At 54.4% G+C, this 13,963-nt stretch overlaps 1 protein-coding gene across 8 annotated transcripts in view; it reads left to right on the top strand.

The window, feature by feature from the left end:
* Positions 1 to 4,087: 4,087 nt before the first annotated feature.
* ADAM15 (ADAM metallopeptidase domain 15) overlaps positions 4,088 to 13,963 on the top strand; it is a 52,154-nt gene continuing 42,278 nt past the window's right edge. For 2 of the 8 annotated variants that reach the window (XM_069769138.1, XM_069769112.1), the window contains exons 1-3: positions 4,091 to 4,439; positions 7,341 to 7,438; positions 7,957 to 8,030. In XM_069769138.1, the coding sequence (XP_069625239.1) occupies positions 4,373 to 4,439; positions 7,341 to 7,438; positions 7,957 to 8,030 (239 nt within the window). In that variant the 5' untranslated portion in view covers positions 4,091 to 4,372. Of the gene's footprint in view, positions 4,465 to 7,340; positions 7,439 to 7,956; positions 8,031 to 13,963 lie in introns of all 8 variants that reach the window. The other 6 variants (XM_069769153.1, XM_069769120.1, XM_069769129.1 and 3 more) reach the window with 6 other exon arrangements.

Below are 13,963 nucleotides of genomic sequence, written 5' to 3'. Positions count from 1 at the left end.
TGTTGTTCGTGATATTCTCCTCACACCCTGGTCCTGTCCTGTATACTCCGCCGTGTCTTCCCCTCACACCCTGGTCCCATACTGTATACTCCGCCATGTGTTCCCCTCACACCCCGTTCCTGTCCTGTATATTCCGCCCTATCTTCCGCTCCTACCTCAGTCCTGTCCTGTATACTCCACAGGTCTTCCCCTCACACCCCGGTCCTGTCCTGTATATACTCCGCCGTGTCCTCCCCTCACACCCCGGTCCTAACCTGTGTACTCAGCCGTGTCCTCCCCTCGCACCCCAATCGTGTCCTGCATACTCCGCCGGGTCCTCCCCTCACACCCCGGTCCTATCCTGTGTACTCCGCCGTGTCCTTCCCTCACACCCCGATCTTCTCATGTATGCTCCGCCGCGTCCTCCCCTCACACCCCGGTCCTGTATACTCCGCCGTGTACTCCCCTCACACCCCGGTCCTCCCCTCACACCCCGGTCCTGTCCTGTATACTCTGCCGTGTCTTCCCCTCACACCACGGTCCTGTATATACCCCGCCGTGTCCTCCCCTCACACCCCGGTCCTAACATGTGTACTCCCATCACACCCCGATCCTGTCCTGTATACTCTGCCGTTTCTTCCCCTCACACCACGGTCTGATCCCGTATACTTTGCCCTTTCCTCTCCTCACACCCCGATCCTATCCTGTATACTCCGCTGTGTCCTCCCCTCACACCCCGGTCCTATCCTGTATACTCCGCCGTGTCCTCCCCTCACACCCCGGTCCTAACCTGTGTACTCCGCCGTGTCCTCCCCTCACACCCCGGTCCTATTCTGTATACTCCGCCGTGTCCTCCCCTCACACCCCGGTCCTATCCTGTATACTCCGCCGTGCCCTCCCCTCACACCCCGGTCCTAACCTGTGTACTCCGCCGTGTCCTCCCCTCACACCCCGGTCCTATTTTGTATACTCCACCGTGTCCTCCCCTCACACCCCGGTCCTATCCTGTATACTCCGCCGTGTCCTCCCCTCACACCTGGCCGGACCTGTATACTCCGCTGTGTCCTCCCCTCACACCCGGCCGGTCCTGTCCTGTATACTCCGCTGTGTCCTACCCTCACACCCAGCCGGTCCTGTCCTGTATACTCCGCTGTGTCCTCCCCTCACACCCGGTTGGTCCTGTCCTGTATACTCCGCTGTGTCCTCCCCTCACACCCGGCCGGTCCTGTCCTGTATACTCCGCCGTGTCCTCCCCTCACACCCGGCCGGTCCTGTCCTGTATACTCCGCCGTGTCCTCCCCTCACACCCGGCCGGTCCTGTCCTGAATACTCCGCCGTGTCCTCCCCTCACACCCGGCCTGTCCAGTATACTCCGCCGTGTCCTCCCCTCACACCCCGGTCCTATCCTGTATACTCCACAGTGTCCTCCCCTTACACCCGGCCGGTCTTGTCCTGTATACTCCGCTGTGTCCTCCCCTCACACCCGGCAGGTCCTGTCCTGTATACTCCGCTGTGTCCTCCCCTCACACCCGGTTGGTCCTGTCCTGTATACTCCGCCGTGTCTTCCCCTCACACCTGGCCGGTCCTGTTCTGTATACTCCGCCGTGTCCTCCCCTCACACCCCGGTCCTATCCTGTGTACTCCACCGTGTCCTCCCCTCACACCCAGCCGGTCCTGTCCTGTATACTCCGCCGTGTCCTCCCCTCACACCCCGGTCCTATCCTGTATACTCCGCTGCGTCCTCCCCTCACATCCCGGTCCTATCCTGTGTACTCCGCCGTGTCCTCCCCTCACACCCGGCCGGTCCTGTCCTGTATACTCCGCTGTGTCCTCACCTCACACCCGGCCGGTCCTGTCCTGTATACTCCGCCGTGTCCTCCCCTCACACCCCGGTCCTAACCTGTGTACTCCGCCGTGTACTCCCCTCACACCCCGGTCCTATTTTGTATACTCCGCCGTGTCCTCCCTTCACACCCCGGTCCTATCCTGTATACTCCGCCGTGTCCTCCCCTCACACCTGGCCGGTCCAGTCCTGTATACTCCGCTGTGTCCTCCCCTCACACCCGGCTGGTCCTATCCTGTATACTCCGCTGTGTCCTACCCTCACACCCAGCCGGTCCTGTCCTGTATACTCCGCTGTGTCCTCCCCTCACACCCGGTTGGTCCTGTCCTGTATACTCCGCTGTGTCCTCCCCTCACACCCGGCCGGTCCGGTCCTGTATACTCCGCCGTGTCCTCCCCTCACACCCGGCCGGTCCTGTCCTGTATACTCCGCCGTGTCCTCCCCTCACACCCGGCCGGTCCTGTCCTGAATACTCCGCCGTGTCCTCCCCTCACACCCGGCCTGTCCAGTATACTCCGCCGTGTCCTCCCCTCACACCCTAGTCCTATCCTGTATACTCCGCAGTGTCCTCCCCTTACACCCGGCCGGTCTGGTCCTGTATACTCCGCTGTGTCCTCCCCTCACACCCGGCCGGTCCTGTCCTGTATACTCCGCTGTGTCCTCCCCTCACACCCGGTTGGTCCTGTCCTGTATACTCCGCCGTGTCTTCCCCTCACACCCGGCCGGTCCTGTTCTGTATACTCCGCCGTGTCCTCCCCTCACACCCCGGTCCTATCCTGTGTACTCCGCCGTGTCCTCCCCTCACACCCAGCCGGTCCTGTCCTGTATACTCCGCCGTGTCCTCCCCTCACACCCCGGTCCTATCCTGTATACTCCGCTGCGTCCTCCCCTCACATCCTGTGTACTCCGCCGTGTCCTCCCCTCACACCCGGCCGGTCCTGTCCTGTATACTCCGCTGTGTCCTCACCTCACACCCGGCCGGTCCTGTCCTGTATACTCCGCCGTGTCCTCCCCTCACACCCCAGTCCTATCCTGTGTACTCCGCCGTGTCCTCCCCTCACACCCGGCTGGTCCTGTCCTGTATACTCCGCCGTGTCCTCCCCTCACACCCCGGTCCTGTCCTGTATACTCCGCCGTGTCCTCCCCTCACACCCCGGTCCTATCCTGTATACTCCGCCGTGTCCTCCCCTCACACCCGGTTGGTCCTGTCCTGTATACTCCGCCGTGTCCTCCCCTCACACCCGGTTGGTCCTGTCCTGTATACTTCGCTGTGTCCTCCTCCCCTCACACCCGGTTGGTCCTGTCCTGTATACTCTGCTGTGTCCTCCCCTCACACCCGGTTGGTCCTGTCCTGTATACTCCGCTGTGTCCTCCCCTCACACCCGGTTGGTCCTGTCCTGTATACTCCGCTGTGTCCTCCCCTCACACCCAGTTGGTCCTGTCCTGTATACTCCGCTGTGCCCTCCCCTCACACCCGGTTGGTCCTGTCCTGTATACTTCGCTGTGTCCTCCTCCCCTCACACTCGGTTGGTCCTGTCCTGTATACTCTGCTGTGTCCTCCCCTCACACCCGGTTGGTCCTGTCCTGTATACTCCGCTGTGTCCTCCCCTCACACCCGGTTGGTCCTGTCCTGTATACTCCGCCGTGTCCTCCCCTCACACCCGGTTGGTCCTGTCCTGTATACTCCGCTGTGTCCTCCCCTCACACCCGGTTGGTCCTGTCCTGTATACTCCGCTGTGTCCTCCCCTCACACACGGCCCGTCCTGTATACTCCGCTGTGTCCTCCCCACACACCCGGCCGGTCCTGTCCTGTATACTCCGCTGTGTCCTCCCCTCACACCCGGCCCGTCCTGTCCTGTATACTCCGCTGTGTCCTCCCCTCACACCCGGCCCGTCCTGTCCTGTATACTCCGCCGTGTCCTCCCCTCACACCCGGCCGGTCCTGTCCTGTGTACTCCGCCGTGTCCTCCCCTCACACCCGGCCGGTCCTGTCCTGTGTACTCCGCCGTGTCCTCCCCTCACACCCGGTTGGTCCTGTCCTGTATACTCCGCCGTGTCCTCCCCTCACACCCGGCCGGTCCTGTCCTGCATACTCCGCTGTGTCCTCCCCTCACACCCGGTTGGTCCTGTCCTGTATACTCCGCTGTGTCCTCCCCTCACACCCGGTTGGTCCTGTCCTGTATACTCCGCTGTGTCCTCCCCTCACACCCGGTTGGTCCTGTCCTGTATACTCCGCTGTGTCCTCCCCTCACACCCGGTTGGTCCTGTCCTGTATACTCCGCTGTGTCCTCCCCTCACACCCGGCCGGTCTGATCCAGTATACTCTGCCGGTCTTTCCCTCACACCCCTGTCTCGATTCTCTCGAAGTCTTCATGCAGTCTCGGCAATTGTCATTGTCAGCTGGTCGCTTTCGCGGCCGATTTTCAGTCAGCACTACAGACTCCGGCTCCGCCCCGTCCTCTTAGTCTCCTTCCCCCGCTGCTCTTGTCCCGGCCGGCGTCCCTGGCCTCACTCTTGCCGGGCCGCTGACAGCGGAGGCTGAGTTTCGGCATGTGGCTGCTGCTGCTGTGCGGGCTGGCGGCGGGACAACCTGACTGGGCTCGAGGGAGGCCGACAGGTCAGTGATGGAGACTGGGAACAAGGTGTGTGTGGGTGGGTGGAGAGGAGATCTGTCACTGTCTGTGTAGGGGGGGGGGGGGGGGGGGTGAGGAGATCTGTTACTCTGTGTGGTGGGTGAGGAGATCTGTCACTGTGTGTGTGTGTGTGTGTGTGTGTGTGTGGGGGGGGGTGAGAAAATCTGTCACTGTGTGGGGGGGTGAGGAAATCTGTCACTGTGTGGGGAGGGGGGTGAGGAAATCTGTCACTGTGTGTGTGTGTGTGTGTGTGGGGGGGTGGGGGTTGAGGAAATCTCTCACTGTGTTTGAGAAAATCTGTCACTGTGTGTGTGTGGGGGGGGGGGTGAGGAAATCTCTCACTGTGTGTGTGTGGGGGGGGGGGTGAGGAAATCTCTCACTGTGTGTGTGGGGGGGGGGGGGTGAGGAAATCTCTCACTGTGTGTGTGGGGGGTGAGAAAATCTGTCACTGTGTGTGGGGGGGTGAGGAAATCTGTCACTGTGTGTGTGTGGGGGGGGTGAGAATCTGTCACTGTGTGGGGGGGGGTGAGGAAATCTGTCACTGTGTGTGTGTGGGGGGGGGTGAGGAAATCTCTCACTGTGTGTGTGCGGGGGGGTGAGGAAATCGGTCACTGTGTGTGTGGGGGGGGGGTGAGGAAATCGGTCACTGTGTGTGTGGGGGGGGGGTGAGGAAATCGGTCACTGTGTGGGGGGGGGGTGAGGAAATCGGTCACTGTGTGGGGGGGGTGAGGAAATCGGTCACTGTGTGGGGGGGGTGAGGAAATCTGTCACTGTGTGTGTGTGGGGGGGGGGTGAGAATCTGTCACTGTGTGGGGGGGGGTGAGGAAATCTGTCACTGTGTGTGTGTGGGGGGGGGGGTGAGAATCGGTCACTGTGTGGGGGGGGGTGAGGAAATCGGTCACTGTGTGGGGGGGGGTGAGGAAATCGGTCACTGTGTGGGGGGGGTGAGGAAATCTCTCACTGTGTGTGTGGGGGGGGGGGGGGGTGAGGAAATCTGTCACTGTGTGTGTGTGGGGGGGGGTGAGGAAATCTCTCACTGTGTGGGGGGGGGGGTGAGAAAATCTGTCACTGTGTGTGTGGGGGGGTGAGGAAATCTGTCACTGTGTGTGTGTGGGGGGGGTGAGGAAATCGGTCACTGTGTGGGGGGGGGGTGAGGAAATCTCTCACTGTGTGTGTGTGTGGGGGTGAGGAAATCTGTCACTGTGTGTGTGTGGGGGGGGTGAGGAAATCTGTCACTGTGTGTGTGGGGGGGTGAGGAAATCTGTCACTGTGTGTGGGGGGTGAGGAAATCTGTCACTGTGTGTGTGTGGGGGGAGTGAGGAAATCTGTCACTGTGTGTGGGGGGGATGAGGAAATCTGTCACTGTGTGTGTGGGGGGGATGAGGAAATCTGTCACTGTGTGTGGGGGGGGGGGTGAAGAGATCTGTCACTGTGTGTGTGGGGGGGTGAGGAGATCTGTCACTGTGTGTGGGGGGGGTGAGGAGATCTGTCACTGTGTGGGGGGGGGGGTGAGGAGATCTGTCACTGTGTGGGGGGGGTGAGGAGATCTGTCACTGTGTGGGGGGGGGTGAGGAGATCTGTCACTGTGTGGGGGGGTGAGGAGATCTGTCACTGTGTGTGGGGGTGAGGAGATCTGTCACTGTGTGTGGGGGTGAGGAGATCTGTCACTGTGTGTCTGGGGTGAGGAGATCTGTCACTGTGTGTCTGGGGTGAGGAGGTCTGTCACTGTCTGGGGTGAGGAGATCTGTCACTGTGTGTGTGGGGGGGGAGGGGGGAGGAGATCTGTCATTGTGTGTATGGGGGGTGAGGAGATCTGTCACTGTGTAGGGGGGTGAGGAGATCTGTCATTGTGTGTATGGGGGGTGAGGAGATCTGTCACTGTGTGTGAGGGGTGAGGAGATCTGTCACTGTCTGTAGGGGGGTGGGGAGATCTGTCACTGTGGGGGGGGGAGAAATCTGTCACTGTGTGTGGGGGGGGGTGAGGAAATCTTTCACTGTATGGGAGGGTGAGGAAATCTGTCAGTGTGTGTGGGGGGGGGGGAGGGGTGAGGAGATCTGTCTCTGTGTGGGTGAGTGAGGAGATCTGTCAGTGTGTGTGGGGGGGTGAGATCATCTGTCTTCGTGTCGGCGCGGGTATTTCACGGTTTGTGTGTGTTGGTGCAGTCCTCTGTGTGCCTGTCGGTATGGACCCGTCGCGGTGTGTGTGTTGGTGCAGTCCTCTGTGAGTATGCCGGTGTGGACCTGTTGCAGTGTATTGCTGCAGTCTTCTGTGTGTCTGCCTGTGCGGACCTGTCGCGGTGTGTTGGTGCAGTCCTCTGTGTGTCTGCCGGTGCGGACCTGTCACAGTGTGTTGGTGCAGTCCTCTGTGTGTCTGCTTGTGCGGATCTGTCGTGGTGTGTTGGTGCAGTCCTCTGTGTGTCTGCCGGTGCGGACCTGTCGCTGTGTGTTGGTGCAGTCCTTTGTGTGTCTGCCGATGTGGACCTGTCGCTGTGTGTTGGTGCAGTCCTTTGTGTGTCTGCCGATGTGGACCCGTCGCGGTGTCTGGGTGCTGTCTTTTTTTTTTTTTTTGTTCACACAAACGTGCCTTCCTTATGGCCCAGATGTTACCGGTGTTGGGGGTCTGCAATGAGGGGATGTCATCTATCCTGCTCTCCTTGTGAGTCGGGGGGGAATAGATTTGTGCTGTCAGGTGCAGCCGGTTACGCGGGGGCGCTGGGTGGGACTCTTGGCCTGGGTTGCCAAGATTATATATATATATATATATATATATATATATATATATATATATATATATATATATATATATATATATATTAGTTCAGTCCCGACCATTGTGGGAATGCATCCCCCCGACTCCACCATAACCCTGGTCCTTTGTGTTGTAGATGAGGACCCCTCTGCGTCTCTGCAGACACCATACTGGGAGGTGTACCTGGAGCTGAGCCTCGCCGGCCGCCCGCTGGCCCTGGATGACGCTCTGCAGGTGGGCCCCTCACATATGTAGGTTACTGCACTGTATGTAGGCATTATAGGAGTGGTGCAGGTCAGGTGTGGCCCCTTGGGGACACTCTTCTGCCTGCTCTGGAAGGAATGAGGCGCTTCCTCTACCAGTGACGGTGGCTGTCAGACATGTCCGCTTGCCGGCTGACTTCATAGGGAGGGGTTCCTTCCTCTGCACCCTGGAACAATGATCATAGAAGAAAGGGGGAAGGGAGGCTCTCCAACCGTGGCACGTCCTATGAATACCCCCACTGCTGAGGCTGCCACTGGCCATCCTGTACATTGTGGTATATAGAGGCTGTCCCCGTACACAGATGTGCTTGGAGGGCCAGCCTCGCACGTCCGACGCCATGCCCGGAGGGCCAGCCTCGCGCGCGTATGGGATAGCCTGCCATACATGCCACTGCCTCCCATCACCTGGTCATTTAGATCTCCAATGTACATGGGCAGTGCGCTCTGTTGTCCTCTGGTGTCAGTCTGTGTAATCTTTTTTTCCTTCAGGCTCTTCCTGATCGGCTGCAGCTGAGAATGGAGATAAATGGAAGCTCCGTCGTCCTGGAACTGCAGCAGAACCGGTAACTGGGGGACGGAGGTGGGGGGGTGTAGATCGGGTGGATGTGTTTAGGGATGTAGGGGAATGCGTCTAGGAATATGGGGGGGCCGGAGAGGGGGTGTCTGGGGATATTTTAGGGACTGGTCTGGGGATATGGGGGATCAGTGGGTCAGAGGACATGCCTGTGGATATGGAGGGGTCAGAATGTGGGTGAACGCGTCTGGGTATGTTGGGGGATATGAGAGTGAAGCAGTGTGAGTGGACGTGTCTGGGGATATGGTAGACGGAGGTGGGGACGTGTCTGGGGATATGGGGGGACGCAGTGTGGGTAGACCTGTCTGGGGATATGGGGGATGGAGTGTGAGTGGACGTGTCTGGGGATACAGTTAGGTCCATATATATTTGGACAGAGACAACATTTTTTTAATTTTGGTTCTAGACATTACCACAATGAATTTTAAACAAAACAATTCAGATGTAGTTGAAGTTCAGACTTTCAGCTTTCATTTGAGGGTATCCACATTAAAATTGGATGAAGGGTTTAGGAGTTTCAGCTCCTTAACATGTGCCACCCTATTTTTAAAGGGACCAAAAGTAATTGGACAATTGACTCCAAGGCTATTTCATGGACAGGTGTGGGCAATCCCATCGTTAGGTCATTCTCAATTAAGCAGATAAAAGGCCTGGAGTTGATTTGAGGTGTGGTGCTTGCATTTGGAAGGTTTTGCTGTGAAGTAAACATGCGGTCAAAGGAGCTCTCCATGCAGGAGAAACGAGCCATCCTTAAGCTGCGAAAACAGAAAAAACCCATCCGAGAAATTGCTACAATATTAGGAGTGGCAAAATCTACAGTTTGGTACATCCTGAGAAAGAAAGAAAGCACTGGTGAACTCATCAATGCAAAAAGACCTGGGCGCCCACAGAAGACAACAGTGGTGGATGATCGCAGAATATTCTCCATGGTGAAGAGAAACCCCTTCACAACAGCCAACCAAGTGAGCAACACTCTCCAGGAGGTCGGCGTATCAATATCCAAATCTACCATAAAGAGAAGACTGCATGAAAGCAAATACAGAGGGTTCACTGCACGGTGCAGCCACTCATAAGCATTAAGAATAAAAAGGCTAGACTGGACTTTGCTAAAAAAAACATCTAAAAAAGCCAGCACAGTTCTGGAAGAACATTCTATGGACAGATGAAACCAAGATTAACCTCTACCAGAATGATGGAAAGTGAAAAGTATGGCGAAGGCGTGGTACAGCTCATGATCCAAAGCATACCACATCATCTGTAAAACATGGCGGAGGCAGTGTGATGGCTTGGGCATGCATGGCTGCCAGTGGCACTGGGTCACTAATGTTTATTGATGTGACACAGGACAGAAGTAGCCGAATGAATTCTGAGGTATTCAGAGACATACTGTGTGCTCCGATCCAGCCAAATGCAGCCAAACTGATTGGTCGTCGTTTCATACTACAGATGGACAATGACCCAAAACATAAAGCCAAAGCAACCCAGGAGTTTATTAAAGCAAAGAAGGGGAATATTCTTGAATGGCCAAGTCAGTCACCTGATCTCCACCCAATTGAGCATGCATTTCACTTGTTAAAGACTAAACTTCAGACAGAAAGGCCCACGAGCAAACAGCAACTGGAAACCACCGCAGTGAAGACCTGGCAGAGCATCAAAAAGGAGGAAACACAGCGTCTGGTGATGTCCATGAGTTTACCACTTCAGGCAGTCATTGCCAACAAAGGGTTTTCAACCAAGTACTAAAAATGAACATTTTATTTAAAATTATTGAATCTGTCCAATTACTTTTGCTCCCTTTAAAAACAGGGTGGCACATGTTAAGGAGCTGAATCTCCTAAACCCTTCATCCAATTTTAATGTGGATACCCTCAAATGAGAGCTGAAAGTCTGAACTTCAACTGCATCTGAATTGTTTTGTTTAAAATTCATTGTGGTAATGTCTATAACCAAAATTAGAAAAATGTTGTCTCTGTCCAAATATATATGGACCTAACTGTATGTAGTAGACGGAGTGTGGGGGGATGTGTCTGAGGATATGTGGTAGACGGAGTGTGGGGGGAAGTGTCTGGGGATATGTGGTAGATGGAGTGTGGGTGGGCGTATCTGGGGATATGGGGGGGATGGAGTGTGGGTGATATGTCTGGGCATATGGGGGGGAAGGAGTGTGGGGGGACGTGTCAGGGGATATGAGGGTAGCGGAGTGTGAGTGGACGTGTCTGGGGATATTGGGGGGGATGGAGTGTGAGTGGACGTGTCTGGGGATATTTGGGGGGATGGAGTGTGAGGGGACGTGTCTGGGAGTGAGAGAGATGGAGTGTGGGGGGCGTGTCTAGGGATATGGGGGTCGGTGAGTGGACTTGTCTGGGGATGTGGGCGGCACGGAGTGTAAAGGTACCGTCACACTAGACGATATCGCTAGCGATCCGTGACGTTGCAGCGTCCTGGCTAGCGATATCGTCCAGTGTGACAGGCAGCAGCGATCAGGCCCCTGCTGTGATATCGCTGGTCGGGGAAGAAAGTCCAGAACTTTGTTTCGTCGCTGGATCTCCCGCTGAATCGGCGTGTGTGACGCCGATTCAGCGATGTCTTCGCTGGTAACCAGGGTAAACATCGGGTTACTAAGCGCAGGGCCGCGCTTAGTAACCCGATGTTTACCCTGGTTACCATCGTTAAAGTAAAAAAAACAACCACTACATACTTACCTACCGCTGTCTGTCCCCGGCGCTGTGCTTCTCTGCTCTGGCTGTGAGCACAGCGGCCGGAAAGCAGAGCGGTGACGTCACCGCTCTGCTTTCCGGCTGCCCGGCGCTCACAGCCAGAGCAGAGAAGCAGAGCACCGGGGACAGACAGCGGTAGGTAAGTATGTAGTGGTTGTTTTTTTACTTTAACGATGGTAACCAGGGTAAACATCGGGTTACTAAGCGCGGCCCTGCGCTTAGTAACCCGATGTTTACCCTGGTTACCGGCATCGTTGGTCGCTGGAGAGCTGTCTGTGTGACAGCTCTCCAGCGACCAAACAGCGACGCTGCAGCGATCCGGATCGTTGTCGGTATCGCTGCAGCGTCGCTTAGTGTGACGGTACCTTAAGTTGACGTGTCTGGGGATATGGCGGAGACTGAGTGTGAGTTGACCTGTTTGGAGGATGGAGTGTGGGTGAATGTGTCTGGGGATATGGGTAGTTAGTGGGGCGATGGGGGTGTACTTGGCTTTACGCCATAGGTGTAAGTTGGGTTGGGGGTCCGGACACAATGATGGGCGTTTCTACTTACTATGTGTCCCGGGTGTTCTGTTTCCTCTGCTTGCCGTTTGAGGAGGTCGGAGGGAGGGGGACCGAGGAGGCTTCAAATAGGAAGCCGGCAGGATGCCACTGGAGGCCAGATACTGGTGCCCAGCCTGTAAGCTGACCTCATGCTTCTCACAGCAGAGGCTTTGTTACAGTGTGTCAGTCTTGGAGTTATAATGTGAAGACGAGGCTATGAGCTGTGGGCTGCGGAGGACACAGCCTGTGGTATCTCTATCTAATCTATCTATCTATCTACACACAGTGCCTTGCAAAAGTATTCGGCCCCCTGGAACTTTTCAACCTTTTCCCACATATCATGCTTCAAACATAAAGATACCAAATGTAAATTGTTGGTGAAGAATCAACAACAAGTGGAAAACAATTGGATTATTATTATTAGTTATTTTACATTTCTGTGGAAATTCAAAAACTGAAAAGTGGGGCATGCAATATTATTCGGCACCTTTACTTTCAGTGCACCAAACTCGCTCCAGAAGTTCATTGTGGATCTCTGAATGATCCAATGTTGTCCTAAATGCCTAATGATGATAAATATAATCCACCTGTGTGTAATGAAGTCTCCGTATAAATGCATCTGCTCTGTGATAGTCTCAGGGTTCTGTTTGAAGCACAGAGAGCATCATGAAGACCAAAGAACACAACAGGCAGATCCGTAATATTGTTGTGTAGAAGTTTAAAGCCGGATTTGGATACAAAATGATTTCCAAAACTTTAAACATCCCTAGGAGCACTGTGCAAGCGATCATATTGAAATGGAAGGAGTATCATACCACTGCAAATCTACCAACACCCGGCCATCCCTCTAAACTTTCATCTCAAACAAGGAGAAGACTGATAAGAGATGCAGCCAAGAGGCCCATGATCACTCTGGATGAACTGCAGAGATCTACAGCTGAGGTGCGACAGTCTGTCCATAGGACAACAATCAGTCGTACACTGCACAAATCTAGCCTATATGGAAGAGTGGCAAGAAGAAAGCCATTTCTTAAAGATATCCATAAAAAGTGTTGTTTAAAGTTTGCAACAAGCGACCTGGGAGACACACAAAACATGTGCGAGAAGGTGCTCTTGTCAGATGAATCCAAAATCAAACTTTTTGGCAACAATGCCAAACGATATGTTTGGTGTAAAGGTAACACTGCTCATCACCCTGAACACACCATCCCCACTGTCAAACGTGGTGGCAGCATCATGGTTTGGGCCTGCTTTTCTTCAGCAGGGACAGGGAAGATGGTTAAAATTGATGGGAAGATGGATGGAGCCAAATACAGGACCATTCTTGTTGGAGTCTGCAAAAGACCTGAGACTGGGATGGAGATTTGTCTTCCAACAAGACAATTATCCCAAACATAAAGCAAAATCTACAATGAAGTTGTTCACAAATAAACGTATCCAGGTGTTGGAATGTCCAAGTCAAAGTCCAGACCTCAATGCAATCGAGAATCTGTGGAAAGAGCTGAAAACTGCTGTTCACAAACGATCTCCATCAAACCTCACTGAGCTCGAGCTGTTTGCCAAGGAAAAATGGGCAAGAATTTCAGCCTCTCGACGTACAAAACTGATAGAGACATACCCCAAGCGACTTGCAGCTGTAATCGCAGCAAAAGGTGGCGCAACAAGGTATTAAGTTAAAGGGGCGAATAATATTGCATGCCCCACTTTTCAGTTTTTTGAATTTCCACAAAAATTTAAAATAACCATTAAATTTCGTTCAACTTCACAATTGTGTTCCACTTGTTGATTCTTCACCAAAAATTTACATTTATTATTATTTATTTTTATAGCGCCATTTATTCCATGGCGCTTTCCATGTAAGGAGGGGTACACAAAATGGTATCTTTGTTTGAAGCATCATATGTGGGAAAAGGTTGAAAACTTCCAGGGGGCCGAATACTTTTGCAAGGCACTGTGTGTATGTATGTATGTATGTATGTGTGTGTATATGTATATACATGGTGGCCCGATTCTAATGCATCGGGTATTCTAGAATATGCATGTCCACGTAGTATATTGCCCAGCCGCGTAGTATATTTCCCAGCCGCATAGTCTATTGCCCAGCCGCGTAGTCTATTGCCCAGCCGCGTAGTCTATTGCCCAGCCGCGTAGTATATTGCCCAGCCGCGTAGTATATTGCCCAGCCACGTAGCGTATTGCCCATTCACGTAGCGTATTGCCCATTCACGTAGCGTATTGCCCATTCACGTAGCGTATTGCCCAGCCACGTAGCGTATTGCCCAGCCACGTAGCGTATTGCCCAGCCACGTAGCGTATTGCCCAGCCACGTAGCGTATTGCCCAGCAACGTAGTATACAGTACAGAGCCACGTAGTATACAGCACAGCCACATAGTATATTGGCCAGTCACGTAGTATATTGCCCAGCCACGTAGTATATTGCCCAGCCACGTAGTATATTGCCCAGCCACGTAGTATATTGCCCAGTCACGTAGTATATTGCCCAGCCACGTAGCGTATTGCCCATTCACGTAGCGTATTGCCCATTCACGTAGCGTATTGCCCATTCACGTAGCGTATTGCCCATTCACGTAGCGTATTGCCCATTCACGTAGCGTATTGCCCATTCACGTAGCGTATTGCCCATTCACGTAGCGTATTGCCC

The sequence above is a fragment of the Ranitomeya imitator genome, chromosome 1 (assembly GCF_032444005.1).
Source record: "Ranitomeya imitator isolate aRanImi1 chromosome 1, aRanImi1.pri, whole genome shotgun sequence".
Lineage (NCBI taxonomy): Eukaryota > Metazoa > Chordata > Amphibia > Anura > Dendrobatidae > Ranitomeya > Ranitomeya imitator.
Note: the sequence above shows the minus strand (reverse complement) of the source record. Positions and strands in the feature narration are given on the sequence as shown.